A 16,156-nucleotide genomic window follows, 5' to 3' on the forward strand; every position below is an offset into this window, starting at 1 on the left:
AGTACAGCAAACAATCATTAAATAAATGCAGCAAGCAATCATTAAGTAAATGCAGTAAGCAATCATTAAGTAAATGCAGTAAGCAATCATTAAGTAAATTCAGTAAGAAATCATTAAATAAATGCAGTAATCGCGGTTAAATACCAGGCTGCTCTGCTCCATGGCCTTTCTGATTCAGGAAATTTCCCTTTCCGGTTGGTCATTCTATCGACGCTTATTTGAGCAAAAGTTCAGTCTGACAGCCCTTATCTGTTATTCTCTGAAGACGGTACTACATTGCATGAACTTGATTCAGAAAGAATGTGATGACGATGATATATAGGAGCAGATTCAAATTCAACAAGATCCGCCACATGACGCAGGCGGCCAAATTTCCTCAGAGTTTTGGGTTTCTGAATATTTTAGTTGGAAAATAAAACTGTTCGTGCAACTTTTATATAAACTTGTCTAGCTAATTCTTGTCATAATTCTTGCACATATGTTTTTTTCATGCATTAATTTTTTGCACATAATTAAATTTGTGCCATATATTTTCTGCAAACATGCATAATCCTCTCTTTCTTCTGTATATAAAACATGAAACCCATCCTGTCGATCGTATCACCCCACGAAGACAGACACCCAAACAAGATGGGCCATCGATCGAAGTAATGACTCGCACGGAGCCATTTCTCCATGGACGTGGCGTAGTTCATCTTGAAGCTAACCACAATTACTAGCTCCATCGAAGTAATGCAATTTTGAGTCAAACAACATAAAGTTTAGCCAAAATATATAAGGAATTATGAATATGCATGATATCAAATAAACATCGTTAGATTCATGAAATACATTTTCATGGTATATGTATTTGCTGTCTGAAGTGTTGACATTCTTCCTTACAAACACAATCAAACTTAAAATAATTTAACTTAGCACAAAACTAGAAGTGCACTCTTTCTAGGATGGGAACATATCATGAGCAAACCAATCTCCCCGTGTAAACTATGGAAACTTCAATATGGGCCATTAGATTAACATCCAAGGGGAGGGGTGCAGAGAGGTGGGAGGGGGATTTGCAAAAGTGTGATTACCCAATCCAAGGGCGGGTCCAGATTGTAAAATTAACCAATCCCCCATACCTCTTGGATGTTGATCCAATGACTCAGATTGAAGTTTTCATATTTTGTACGGAGAAATTGATTTGCACCTGATACGTTCCCTTCTAGAATATAGTGAGTATCATTTAACCACGTATCCGCTAATTTATTAACTAGTGTGCCATAGCACTGTAAATCTTTTGTTACTCCCTCCGTTCTAAATTATATGTCATTCCAAAAATCTTGGAGAGTCAAAGTTTTTCAAGTTTGACTAAATTTATAGGACAAGATAATAACATTTATGATACCAATTAAGTATCATTAAATTCTTTGTTAGCTATATTTTCATAGTGCACATATTTGATGTTATAAATCTTTATATTTCTCTCTATAATTTTGGTCAAACTTTGAAATGGTTTGACTCTCAAAAATTCTTGGAATGACTTATAATTTAGAATAGAGGGAGTACAATATAAATGCAAGAGAAGAGTTGATTTTTTACAAACCTCAGCCATAATAGGCTGAAGATAAAAGAGAAGGCGAGAAGTGAGACGGCAACGTGTGCCGCACACGTGACACGTGGCCAATCACCGGTAGGCCTCACCGATCAGTGAGAGGGAGACCCGGAGCATTAGTGATGGCGTACGTGCTCCGGTCCGATCCACCCACCATTCCACCGCTCAACGCAAGACCTAGCATCAGCAAGCTATCCTTGAATCGTGATGGGACAGGTCATCGGCAAACAAGGAGCCCGGGGCCGTCGCGTGGTGTCCCCGGCCGAGCCGGAGCGGCGCAGTGGGTTCCGGGAGCCGGTGATCCTTATTCATCGCTCTGTTCGAGAGAGGAACTAACGGACGGATTTCTTGCTCCGTCATGTAAGTATATAGAGAAGTAAAGCAAAAGAAGAACACCAGTGAAGTACAATGGTACAATTATGGAACAAGGTGAATGGAGACCTTTACAATAACCACTACAATAGACATGTAGACCAAAAAAAAGGGGCCCTGAACCCCTCGCGTCGCCCCCACTAGGCGACCGAGGGGCCCTTCCCGCCACCGCTCCCAGCCCCTGCCGCCTCCCCCTCCCTCACCGTCGCCCGAGCGGTCCGGTGGCCAGCGAGGAAGGCGACGGCAGGGCAAATCGGCCGGTGGGGGCCTCCTGCACCGGGGCGGGGCGGCGACTAGGGGCCATGGCCACCTCGACCGTCAGTGCGGGCGGCTCGCGGCGGCGCCGGCTTGGGTGGCCGGATCCGGTGCCGGTGTGCGCAGATTCGGTGTCCCCGCGGCCGGATCCGTCGACAGGCGGTGGGGGCGGCAGCCTGCTTTATTGGTAGCCTGCGACATGAGGGCGAGCGGCGCGGCGTTCGCGCATTTGCGGACCGGCGACATGGCGGCATGGCATGGCAGCGACCCGTCGCGGTGCCCGTGCGGTAGCAGGCTGGCGCCACGGCGGTCCATGGTGCGCCGGTTTTGGCCGTGGAGGGCCACGGTGATGTACGGCCAGCACGTGGCCGCTGTGGAGTTGCGCCCGCAGGGAAGAGCTGATGTGCGGGTGTGGAGCTGCTGATAGGGTGGTGAGGCTGCGGCCAGCGGCGATGTGCGGCGAACTGCGGGACGTCGGCGATTTGGCCTGCGTCTGCGCGACATCGAGTGGCGCGGTGCGAGCTGGCATGAGTTGGCCGTGTTGTGTGGCGGCTTGGTGGCGCCGCCGACTCCGAGAAGACTTCCGTGGTTTTGCCGGTCGGTGGGTGTGCGGCTAGGGATAGGATTCTCTGGGGGCGAAAGCCTCACCGGCTTCCTGCTGGTGGCGATGACGATGGCGCCCTCGTTCTCCCAGTTGGGGGCGTCATCTTGGAGCCCATCCCTTATGCGCGGTTTTCTCTAGGTGAAAACCCTGTCAACTTGTTGGACGGGCGATGGCGGCGCCATTGGCGTCGTTACCTTCTTGGAGGCATCGCTGGTGGAGACCCATCTCGGCCTGACGGTGGAGGTCTTGCCGGTGGCTTGGCAGAGCGGCTTGGTGCAGGTGGCGAGCTTGAAGGGGGTTGCCGAGCTCGTGCGGCGGCGACCAAAATCATGTTGGCGGCCGGGGGTCGTCACATGGATGTTGGTTTTGGCTACTTGCAGCGGACTACGGCGGCTGGCGTTACTTGACAACTGTCAGTGCGGCGTGGGACTGCGTCGGAGGGCGGCGCTTGCAGCACCAACATTGTGGGATGGCTTGGCTTGCAGCGGACTGCGGCGGGTTGCTCAGCCTTGCTCGGCGACTCCGGTGTGGTACATCGTCGAATGACGGCGCAAGCGACAACTTGGCTTGCTAGTATGGCGACGGTGGCTGCTACGTGGGTGGCGCAACGCGATGTGGTCGCCCGGCGGGCGGGGTTCGGCTGTTTGATGGGGATCTTGGAACACGGGGCAACACTATTAATCATCCTGACCACGATATAAGAAACGGATTCGCGATACGGAGTACTGTGGTGGATGTGGCGAGGCCCCCACGTGCGGTGTCTTCTGCATGGCGACGAGAGCGAGGAGGAGGTCCAACAGCGGGTGTGGCGAGGGCCCTGCGCGTTGTGTCATCGCGGTGGTGACGACGAAGGCAGCCTACGAGGGGTCCGGATTCGGTGGTTTCACTCTGTCAGATGGTGTATGGTGGGGCAGCGGCACTATGGTGGTAGGTCCTGCGTGGCGGTGGCCTCCTCGGTGTGGTGTGGTGTGGTCTGGTTTTCTCAACTTCTTATCGACGTGGGATCGTATTTCGACGGCGACTTTCTGTGCAGGAGAAGGTTGGTAGCCACGGCATCTTGGCTTGCTCGGCCGCCGTGGCCTGTAGTCTTTGAGTGTTTACCCGTGTTGATGCCCCAGTCCAACCGGGTGAGACTTGAGGTGGGATGTTCCCCGTGTTGATGCCCAATCCAACTGGGGGAGTAGAGTTGCGGAGTTCTCCGTGTTGATGTCCCAATCCAACCGGGCGAGCTCTTTTTTTTGTTTCTTTTTCTTTTTCCTGCCTATAGTCTCCAGTCTTGTATTTTTCTGCTATATCAATAGAAACTCACACTATCGTATGTGGTTCGTTCAAAAAAAATAATAGACAAGTAGTACTCGTCAATCCAAATTCCAATATACATACAACAAGTACAATGCCGCCTTGTAATCAGCATGGGAAGAACCATGACCCCTTGGCTTGATCATTGGTCACCAAGCCACCCAACGAAATGGAACGCATTGTGCCGCTGCTCATATCATACACACCACTGGTACGCGGTTTGCTACTTGGCCAGAGGCGCCACACCGTAATAAGACTGTCATCGATGAAGTAGATCTGGTTCCCTCGCAAATAGCCACAGTCGTCACTACTAATGGCCTTGGAGGAGTACGGGCTGACGAAGAGCACTTGATCCCCCAAGCTCTTCACTTCTACCCACCGGCGCATCTCCAAGTCTGCCTCGAACACCTTCAGTGTCATGTGTGGTGTGCAGCCCTGCTCAGGACGGTAACAATCGCGACAAGGAACGACGATCCATCGTAGTACCATCAGCAGCTTGTGATCACGGGAGATGACGAGGTAGCATGTTTTGACGCAGTCCAGAGTGAAGTAAGGTTCATCCAGCATTACGTGCTCCAACCGGAAACCTGGCGGCTTGATCACCTGCTCGATCCGGGAAACCCTCGGCTCGCCCTCGCCATTGCTGGTGTCCTCGGTGACCTCGTGCGCGAAGAGGCTGCCATCGTCGGTGACGGTGTGGAGCTTCCCCTTGTACAAGGCCATGTCTTTGTACCGGCGGCCGTCGCGCAGGCCTGCCGACCACGAGGACATGACCGGGCGGCAGCACACGACGGCGCACGGGCCGGTGATGTGGTAGTTCACCGTGGCGGCGATGAGGTCTTCGGAGCACACGATGACCTTGCTGATGAAGAACCTGGTGGAGGTGGAGACAGGGCGCCGCGAGCCGTAGGAGTTGAGGTCGACGGGCTCCCTGCATTGGCCGGGGAACCACAAGGTGGTTCCGAGCAGCGGGTTCTGCAGGAAGTGGCGGCGGCTGGGGCTGGACGACCACGGTCGCCGGAGCAGGACCCAGCCGCCGCAGCCGGAGGAGCCGCCGCACAGCGTGTCCTCGCCGAGGGGGAAGGAGTGCGGCTCGCCGTCCGGGAGGCTCCGGAAGGAGCCGTCGTGGAAGTTGAGCCACGGGAGCGCCGGAGGCAGGCCGGGCGGCGACGGCGAGTACTGCGTCGCGACGTGGCGCCAGTGGCGGCAGGCGGAGGCGAAGCGAGCGCGGTCGGCGAGGGAGGGCAGGCGGCGCAGGACGATGTCCGCGAGCTCCGGCGGGAGCCCCGACCAGCACGGCGGCGGCGAGCTCGCCGGAGCCGGAGAAGCCTGCTGCTTGCTCAGCCAGGCGCCCATGGTGCTCCGACAGATCGATCCTGCTGGACACGCGCAGGTAGCTAGGCAGAAGAACTCGGATCGTTCGATCATGGCAAAGGCAAACCGTGTTCGTTCCTTCATCGTATCCTCCAAAGCAAGCCGGCTGCCACTGCTGTTGAGATCCGATTCGGTCTCCTGCTTGGGCGAAGGAGTGAGGCCATGCCTTGCAGTTCGTCTGAGATGGTTAAGACCATATTTAGTACCATAATATTATTGCTTTCAATGTCAGTTGAACATTGTTAATAAATTATCAGAAGGATGGTTGTCGGTCAATCGTTCTTGCTTGGTAAATAGGCATGGTAGAACTCTTCCAAAATCAGCAGAGTTGCAACTTGACCAAATCTCAGGTGCTCTGGTTTTTCTTCAGTTTGTTGGATGTGCTATTTACACCCAAAGTTTTACATTTTGTTTCATGAGGATCGGAGAGCTCCAATGTATGTCTCTTCACATGCTTCAATTTTTGAGATTCTTAGTTACACAAGACAATTTACTACTGAAAAGATATTTCTCATTGTCTAACAGAACAATTTTTTTTTAATACTGCTAGTCTGGAACCGTCTAGTCTTGTCATTTAGTCTTTCAGATTCTGTATATTCAGATTTAAAGTTCCACAACTGCAAGACAAGAATCCAGCAAATTTTGTCCCTCGCAATTCCCTCAATTTACCTAGTTTTGCACGGTCCCTGATCAGGGACGTGACACGTTTGACGCTTGCTGCTTGCCTGAATCTATGGCCTGTCCATACTCGTGGTTTTTCTTTTTCTTTCACGATTCAGAATGTGCTCCTTTGTACAAAGCTAAATAGCACCATCGAGCAGAACGGAACATTCAGGCTTTCACACAGTTCTGTATTGCACCCACCGCTCACTTTTGCTGGTTCCTCTTTAGTGTCCACTGCACATAATGCCTCACTAAATTTTTCTTGATCTCTAGCAGACCTAATTGACCATACAGGCATTGATTTGAGGTTGACAGTGTCAGCCAGAGAGCCAGAGGAGATTGTTGTGGCACTGACAAATGAGCAGAGCCATGTTTGAAACAAGCCATGTTTGAGTGATTATTCAAATTTATTTTGCCTAAATACTTTACTCTTGGACAATATAAAGTTTGTAGACTAACATATTTAGTCTGATCTAGTTCTGTTGTGGAAGTATGAGAAGTTATTTTGAACATACAAAAACACAGTCAAAATCTGGTCAAACCATGTATTCAGTCTTAACCTGAAAATCGTCAAGTCTGAGACAGAGCCTGAACCCACCCCTTAGACACTAATTTTTTTTTCCAAACTTTGCTCATAAACTCTCCACAATTTCTTTCTAGAACTTATCTTCCTATGTTCCAAATTGACATTCACAGCATTTTTTACCGTAATCTACAAAATATTGGCCCTCGAAATCCAGCCCAAAGTTTGCAAAAAGTCTTTATTTGCACATCTCTGAGTTTTCAGCAAAAAGGCATATTTTTGCGCAAATTTGAAGCTTTATATCTTTCAAAACGTGCATTTTTTATCCAAGTATCCTCACTGAAACTTGTAGAGGATTCATAGGGCCACAACTTTTATATACAACTTTTCTGATGGAGATTGATAGTTTAGAACAGCACGTAAAATGTTGGACCATTTACTTGAAAGTGTTTGAATTCTAGCTTTTGATGAGTTGGCACAAAATAATAGGAAACACAATTCTTTTTTCTAAATTCATTATTCCCGTATCATGGTAACTTGCCAGACAAATATGTAACAATAAAATTTACAGTGATATTTAATTTGGTGTATGAGCTTGTAATATTCCCCATCTTGCCAGCAGTATAGATCGTTGTGTTAAATATAATGTTAATTTATTCCTGTGAGAGGCTAAAATGAACTTTTTGGCCAAAGAGTCCGGTACATTTTTGTGAGCGATTTCATGGGTCTTAGCTTATTGGCGGACTCAAGGATTATTTTTCTTGACAAGGCCACGTTCTGGTGTTCCCAAGATTTATTCCTACCTAAACCAATAATGTCAACTGCTTATGGAAGCATGCACATTTTATTGGCGAGATAAAATACAGTAGTAAAAATATATATACATATACAAATGTACGGAACAAGAGAGGTAACAACTTTTAAAAAAAATATTTTGGATGTTCGAAGGATTTTGCAGGCAGCAGTCGAAACATATTTATACAGCTGCAAAATAATGTGTGTATAATAGTTCGTGATGTTGCCCCTCTATCCATCTATGCACTTTTCAAGCAACTATAATATTACCTTCAATCTACTATGCCCCTAGTGGAATGGCTCCATTGTCCCATCCAGTGAAATCCAAACTTTCACAGCTACCGAACTATATAGGACGTATGTATGTTGTAGTATATATTTACTACAAGTATGGATCCAAAGAAACGATACATAGTATGTACGGTGGCTGTGAAATATATGGACAAACTATAACAGTCTCAATCATTACTTTTCTTATTTTCGAGGAGATACACACGTCGGCATGAAAATGTTATTATAGAAGTACAATTCATATGGAATTTAGAAGATGGTAGAACCAACGATGGGTTGCTGCAAGAAGGCTGCAGGACTCGTCAAAGCCAGTTGGTTGACTAGCTGTTGTTGCTGCCAGAAGGCGGCTGCGAGAAGGCGGCGGAGTTTGCAACTACTAGTTGGTTGAATGGAAGCAGTTACTGCTGTGAGTAGGCAGCGGAGTTCATGGCCGCTAGCTGGTTGAATGGGAGCAACATCTGTTGTTGCAAGTAGGCGGCGGGGTTCTGCAGGGCTAGCTAGCTGAACGGCAAAAGAACGCGTTGTTGATGTGCCACGATGCTCTGTATTATCAGATGGGCCAAAGATTGCTGCTGCAGTAAGGCAGACTGTTGTTGTATGACAACTGCCTGTGATTGTAGGATGCTAGCCGCAAGTGCATGCAGAAGCCTGTTGGACTGCACAATCGGGTGCTCATATCCGACGGCGGCGATAGGTGAGAGGTACTATGGAATAGTGGCAGCGGAGGCGGCTAGTGAGCACTGCGGAATAATGAACGCAGTGGTAGTGCTCACAGAGAGAGCAAGGAGTGCAAGGAGGGCAAATATCTTGGCTGTCATGCTTTCTAAAGGTACTATATGGGTTTCAATTTCTAAGTTGCAAGATTCTATTAGTGATATGGGTGGTCGATTACCTGCGCATACGGGATCTATTTATACACAAGAGACTCCATGTAGCTTTCTCAAGAATTGTTGCTTGTGCCTCCCAAATTTTATCCTGATAAGCTAGTGATGACATGGTATCAAGTCAATTTTGGAATTTAGTGATAAATCCCATTGGATTTTCGGTATGTGTGTGGGCAAGACAGCTTGCACTTAACACAAGAAAAAAAGCAACTTTTTTACCTTTTGGCATTGTGTTGATATAAGTGTGACAACAGCATGGTTGGTTTACCTTTAAGCATGTCAAACACCTTGGGATCAATATATGCATTCCACATAATTGTGACCCAGTAAAGTTGCGATCTGCTGATGTGGATCCAAATCATTTTGAGCTTAATTTGTCATCCACCTTGGATAGGATTTGCTCCAATAACCATTCCTCTAGATGAATGGGTTAACAGACTAGTTCCAGGCGAAGTTATCATGTTCTCGGGATGCGATATGAATCAGATCTTCTAGCTCACTAATTTATATGCATTAAAACCAAGCTTGCTTAAACTATCTTCTTTTCCTCATTTATGGATTAGCCAATTTCATCACTGCACAACTATAACATGTGATGTTGACGCTCCAAAAAAAATATTATCATATTTCCATTCAATTGTTGGGTACAACATGTGGCTGTAGAGACGATAAAATTCCGGCCCTATGCACTAAGCCTATTAAGATAATAAGGCAATTAAAATGTTGGATCATTTACTTGAAAGTGTTTGAATTCTAGCTTTTGATGAGATGGCACAAAATAACAGGAAACACAATTCTTTTTTCTAAACTCATTATTCCCGTATCATCGTAAAATGCCAGTCAAATATGTAACAAAAAAATTTACAGTGATATTTAATTTGGTGTATGAGCATGTAATATTCCCCGTCTTGCCAGCAGTATAGATCGTTGTGTTAAATATAATGTTAATTTATTCCTGTGAGAGGCTAATTTGAACTTTTTGGCCAAAGAGTTCGGTACATTTTTGTGAGCGACTTCATGGGTCTTAGCTTATTGACGTACTCAAGGATTATTTTTCTTGACAAGGCCACGTTCTGGTGTTCCCGAGATTTATTCCTACCTAAACCAATAATGTCAACTGCTTAAGGAAGCATGCACATTTTATTGGCGAGATAAAATACAGTAGTAAAAATACATATACATATACAAATGTACGGAACAAGAGAGGTAACATCTTTTAAAAAAATATTTTGGATGTTCGAAGGATTTTGCAGGAAGCGGTCGAAACATATTTATACAGTTGCAAAGTAATGTGTGTATAATAGTTCGTGATGTTGCCCCTCTATTCATCTATGCACTTTTCAAGCAACTATAATATTACCTTCAATCGTACTATGCCCCTAGTGGAATGGCTCCATTGTCCCATCCAGTGAAATCCAAACTTTCACAGCTACCGAACTACCTCAGGTAGTATGTATGTTTACTACAAGTATGGATCCAAAGGTACGTTACATAGTATGTACGCTAGCTGTGTAATGTATGGCACAAACAATAACAGAACACATTTGGACACGGATAGGACTTTAGAGTCTCAATCATTACTTTATTTCCGAGGAGTTACACACGTCGGCATGAAAATGTTATTATAGAATTACAACTCATATGGAATTCAGAAGATTGTAGAACCAACGGTGGGTCGCTGGAAGAAGGCTGCAGAACTCGTCAAAGCCAGTTGGTTGACTAGCTGCTGTTGCTGCCAGAAGGCGGCGGGTGGAGCCACAGCAAGTGGGTTGAACAGCTGCTGTGAGAAGGTGACGGAGTTCGCAACAGCTAGTTGGTTGAATGGAAGCAGTTGCTGCCGTGAGTAAGCAGCGGAGTTCACGGCGGCTAGTTGGTTGAATGGGAGCAACATCTGTTGCTGCAAGTAGGCGGCGGGGTTTTGCAGGGCTTGCTGGCTGAACGGTGAAAGAACGCGTTGTTGCTGTGCCATGGTGCTCTGTATAGTCAGATGGGCCAAAGATTGCTGCTGCAGTAAGGTAGACTGTTGCTGTAGGACAATTGCCTGTGATTGTAGGATGCTAGCAGCAAGTGCATGCTGAAGCCTGTTGGACTGCACAATCGGGTGCTCATATCCGACGGCTGTGATAGGTGAGAGGTACTGTGGAATAGTGGTAGCGGAGGCGGCTAGTGAGTACTGCGGAATAATGACCGCGGTGGTAGCACTCACAGAGAGAGCAAGGAGTGCAAGGAGGGTAAATATCTTTGTTGCCATGCTTGCTAAGATGTACTATTTGGGTTTCAATTTCTAAGTTGCTAGATTCTATCAGTGATATGGGTGGTGGATTACCTACACATACGGGATCTTTTTATACACAAGAGACTCTATGTTGCTTTCTCAAGATTTGTTGCTTGTGCCTCCAAAATTTTTATCCTGATAATCTAGTGATGACATGGTATCTAGTCAATTTTGAAATTTAGTGATAAATCCCCTTGGATTGACGGTATGTGTTGGCAAGACAGCTTGCACTTAATATAAGTAAAAAAAGCAACTTTTTATCATTTTGGTATTGTGTTGATATAAGTGTGACAACAGCATGGTTGGTTCACCTTTAATCATGTCAAACACCTTGGGATCGAAATATATGTTCCATGTAATGGTGATCAATTTAGAATAAATTTAATAGTCTTAGTAAACAAACTTATAATTAAGTATACTATAAAATGGTATAGTTTATGGGGTAAAATGAACCAAACAATAGTTTATGGGGTTATCCAGACTTTGACTATAGTTGATGGTAGTAATTTAGACTTTTTTCTATAAAATATGAATTTTACTCCAAATGATTATCTATTGGGTATCCATATGTAATAAAAACCAAACCCGATAAGTTTCGATGTGAGACGCCAGCGACTTAAGACATGATTTCAATGCCACGAACAACACCTCATGGCTAACCTACAACATCTAATACTAAATCAAATCAGTTTCTAATGGACGGCGTCACCACGTGTTTAATGTGCCGCATATCCCAGATCAGGAACGATGGGGTGAGGCTAGGTGGACTCGCGGCCACTCACCTTGTTCCATTTTTATATAGATATACTAGTAGAGATGTACGTGCCATAGACATGTATTTAATTTTCTGTCCATCAAGCAACAATGTCGTTTAATAATAAACGTCTTTCTTTTTCTTTCATAAACAATGATGTCAATTATTATCCTTTCAAAACAAATAATGATGCGAATTATGGGTGAATTTATGTGCAAAAAAAGTAAAGTGTGTGCCAAAGGATAGTAATATGCGGGTACAAGATGTGGGTATAGAAAATTGCTGATGGAAAATATTGACAAAAAACCAATCTCTCCCTCCCTTTCGTCAAACCTATTGGCCTGACAAGTGGGGCCTCCATGAGGGGTAAGGTGGGTCTAATCATGATGAGAAAAGAGTTTCAATTGTTTTTACTTTTATAGATAGATTTATAGATACTCTAAAAAAAGGATAGATTTATAGATAGAATAGATAGATTATAGATAGATAAAAATTTAGAGTGACATAGATAGAGATTAGCTGCTATTTTGGACCGTACTAGCAGCTCATTGCACTCATAAGTCGTAACCAGTTCTGAAAGGAATAAATTAGTTTGTAGATTACGTAACCTGCAAACCATGTACGCACCCAAATCCGTGCTCTAATACTAATCCAGCTCGAGGAGTCGAGTTCGATCCAGACTCTCCGATGTTCTACGATCTGCAGTGCTAACACACATTGCACGAGACCATTGTACACTTTAGCCCGGCCGGACAATGGTGGCGGAGCAAGAGGGCGAGGCAGGCTACCTGAAGTTACAGGAGCAGGCGAGCGAGGAGATGAAGACGAAAGGCTATGTCGAGATAGATGACGAACGGATCAGGCGCAAGGCAGGCCCACAGGCTGCCATTGAACAAATCTTGAAGGAAGTGCGAGAGATACTCCGGCCGGGGACCGACGTCCAACGACGATGGCAGCGACTACACGTCGGATGAAGAGGAAGATTCTGACGAAATCAGCTACAGCGACTACTCTTCGGATGAGGAAGACGATAGTGACGACAGTGAGTACTCATCAGATGAAGAGGAAGACGACATCGACGATGATGATGACGATGGCAGCAGCGACGACTACTCGTCAGATGAGGAGGAAGACGATTATGACAATGTCGGCGACTACTGGGCTGATGATGAGGACAGTAACTACTCCACGTCAGATGATGACGAGGAGGACTGTTTTCTGATCCTTGGTGATTGTGCAATGTTTGGCTTTAATACGGTGAGCGCCATGTCACGTGCAGTATCCACTAGCTAGGTTTAATTAACTTCCGTTTTGTATTGGCTACTACAATTCGGCTTTGCTCGTCTTGTTTTCCAAGTTGTGTCGAATGCATGGATCGATAAATCATGCTTTTAACTCGATCTTTTCATATACCAATTTCCTGCCGTAGGATCATGTAAGTTCGTGGAATGGTATTTCTCTATATGTTACTGTGCCAAAGGCCTGCTATCGTAGTGGTAGCATCGCTGGAGGCACTCTCCAGAGGTCCTGGGTTCGATCCCCCTCGGGAGCGAATTTCAGCTCTGGGGTTAAAAAAAACTCCCTCGCTTGTCCCACGTCCAAAGCACTGTGGAGCCCGGTCTAACTCACAAGGCGACGGGCCCCCGTGTACGGGTGGGGCAGGGGTTCGGGGGTTTTCTTGGCCTGCTGTGAGAAGGTCATTCTACCTCTCAAACAATGGCGTGGGGGCGGTCTCACCCCCGCAGGTCAAGTTTTTTTTCTATATGTTACTGTATATAAGAACAATGTGAGTACACTTTGATCGACGAATTCATGCTGACACCTGACTACTTGAGACATATAATTGAAGAAAATGTAGAACTTGGTGAGATCGATTCGGAATCTCTAATTACTGTCTATTTGTATATGACAATATATATGTTGTCTTTTTTATTATATGGAAAAATACTGCATGACCCAACGTATCCAAAGTTTGGTCACTCAAATTTACTTATTGGATTCATCCTGGTCGAAACTTTCTGTTTTTTTTTGAAATAAGCCAGGAGCACTGGCAGATCGTTTAAGAAAATGATGAGGCGCCGCGTCGAGCCGGCGCTCGAACCGCGGCGGGCAGCGTGAGCCCCCGCTCACCTGACCAACTGAGCCCCCGCTCAGTTCTCAAACTTTCTGTTTCTTCGATCGGTCTGTTTGTTCACAAGAATTTTGGATATTTTTGCCTGTGTTTTGTTCCCACAAATCTAGGTGCAGAACTGGAACAAAAAAACAGTAGCGGCTCTTTGAGCCGAACAAGAGTACTCCATCAGGTGCCAATGAAAGCGATCAGGTGCTCTAGGCTAAGAGGGGGAGGTGGTGAATTAGGCACTATAAAAACCTTAACCTATGGCTCCAACTAGTTTGCACAAAACTTAAACTAAAACAAGCTATCTAGATGTGCAACTACGGTTCACCTTAGTGTAAAACCCTCATCCCAAAAGAGTTTAGCAAGCTATAGCCAATCCTATCAAGATACTACTCTATGAAAGTAAAGACATTAAGTTGCAATATGAAATGCGGAAGCTTAAAGAGGAGGGATGAGAGGAAGCAAACTATTGACACGAGAATTTATCCTGTGGTTCGGATTGCCACAAAGACGCCACTACATCTACGTTGTTAAAGCACTCACAAAGAGTATCGCTTTCCGGCAATCAAGTCTCTTCCGTGAACACAATCACGACCACCTTGATCTCGATCTTCACTAAGGGAGATTGCCCACAAAGGAGGGGTCTTCGTCCCCCGCACAAAGTTGTCGACGCCGCTCCACACCAAGTCGGAGGGTCGTAGACTTGCCGGCGAGCTACCAAAGCTCCAAGAATGGCCGGCGCACCAAGATACAAGGTTGGTTCACTCTAGAACCACAGTATAAGGATCTAAACCTTGCTTGATCACTCACTCAAGAGCTAATCTAGCACTAACACTCACAAAGCTTGTGCTAAGGACTAAGGATTTGATCTCTATGCTCTTGGTTGGCTTGGAGGTGTTCTTGGATGTGTGTGTGATGTCTTGGGACTCCAGCAAACTCAAAATGGTCGGGGTGAGGCGTATATATAGGCCACCAAGTCTTGGAGCCGTTGCTCCAACGGTCAGCAGAAAACAGCAAACCATCAGTTGAACCGATACCTCTACATGGGGTAGCGTCGGTTCAACCGGTCACTCTCAGACCTGAAGTAGCTGTTGGGCTTCTGACGCATAGTCTGCTGCTGACACAGTACCCATCGGTTAAACCAGTGACAAGGCATCGGTTAAACCGGTCACGCTGGACCGTCGCATAGCCGTTGCTCTTGCTGACGTCATTGCTCCGATGCGTTGCTTCGGTGGGTACCGGTTCTTTCGGTGCTGAAGACTTGGCTTATGGGCATTTGACATCGTCTCTGGAACATAGTACGTTGAATGCACCGATACCTCCTTTTACACCGTCGGTTCATCCGGTGCCTAAGGGCTGACTTGGCTTGATTCCATTCGGCGCTCAGACTTGCACTGATGCCAGGGCGTCGGATCTTCCGACAACTATCGGATGCACCGATGCTTAGGCATCGGTTAAACCGGTGATACTGATTTCTGCAGAACTCATCCAATTCAGTGTTTCTTTGAGTTCTTTCTTCGTGTTTTGCTTTATATTGCCTTTTTACTTCATCCCTGGGATTTAGAAATGTTTACTCAACAAACCATTAGTCCCATTGATTGCGTTGTCATACGATCACCAAAATCACTCGAAATATTATAAATGGTGCCATGTTCGTTATAGCCAAGTGTATGATGTATGTAATCCAACTAGCACTAATATTAGCTCTGCTAGCCAATCAGATTAATGGTGTAACTAAAGTGATCGTATCCTCAATTCCTCATGACGATCGTTACAACCTACTTGTTCTTCGATGAACGAAGCTGCCTGCAGCTATTAATAATGCCTGATGAACGGCTAAATCACGTAACGTACCGTCTCAGGCTCAGCCATACATGCATGGGAAACGTCTAGTCCATAGCTCTCTCCTTTTTTTTAGTAGAAGTCTAGCTCTATGGTTCTACATCACAAACATGGTTATCGACTGAGTAAATCTAATTGGCTTTTTAACTAGTTTGGTAACATAGGTGACACTAGAGAGTCTTCATTCATTTCTTTTCCGTCGCTAGTTTGGTAACATAGGTGACACTAGAGAGTCGTCATTCATTTCTTTTCCGTCGCTTCTGATTACAGTTCAGTCAGTCAGGTCTCACGCTCTTTTGAGAAGAAAGGATATTTAGCAAATAGTTATAGGATGGTTCACCTTTGGTGATACCCTCGGATTCATCACTAACGAGCAATCTCGGAGTCGTTGACGGGTCGGTCCTAGCAGAGTCTGTCACCGACAGCATGTCCTAACCAGTCGTTGTCTCTCCTCCATTCTCATCCGCAATTCAACTCAATTCTCAACTCCCCGATCCCTATAACAGGCCAAA

The 16,156-nt window shown here is 46.0% G+C and overlaps 2 protein-coding genes across 2 annotated transcripts; both read right to left on the reverse strand.

The window, feature by feature from the left end:
* Nucleotides 1-4,232: 4,232 nt before the first annotated feature.
* On the reverse strand, nt 4,233-5,480 carry LOC120645906. The gene has a single exon (XM_039922620.1). The coding sequence runs from the start codon at nt 5,478-5,480 to the stop codon at nt 4,233-4,235; it is 1,248 nt and encodes a 415-aa protein (XP_039778554.1).
* Nucleotides 5,481-10,209: 4,729 nt separating this feature from the next.
* Nucleotides 10,210-10,951, reverse strand: LOC120645058 (zein-alpha PMS1-like). Its single transcript, XM_039921805.1, has one exon. The coding sequence runs from the start codon at nt 10,903-10,905 to the stop codon at nt 10,303-10,305; it is 603 nt and encodes a 200-aa protein (XP_039777739.1). The 5' UTR covers nt 10,906-10,951; the 3' UTR covers nt 10,210-10,302.
* Nucleotides 10,952-16,156: the final 5,205 nt, after the last annotated feature.

Source organism: Panicum virgatum, chromosome 8K (assembly GCF_016808335.1).
Source record: "Panicum virgatum strain AP13 chromosome 8K, P.virgatum_v5, whole genome shotgun sequence".
In the NCBI taxonomy this organism is placed as follows: Eukaryota; Viridiplantae; Streptophyta; class Magnoliopsida; order Poales; family Poaceae; genus Panicum; species Panicum virgatum.

Bases quoted from the DNA above. Each gene is read 5' to 3' on its own strand.
- LOC120645058 (XM_039921805.1), bottom strand. From the start codon at position 10,905: ATGGCAACAAAGATATTTACCCTCCTTGCACTCCTTGCTCTCTCTGTG.
- LOC120645906 (XM_039922620.1), bottom strand. From the start codon at position 5,480: ATGGGCGCCTGGCTGAGCAAGCAGCAGGCTTCTCCGGCTCCGGCGAGC.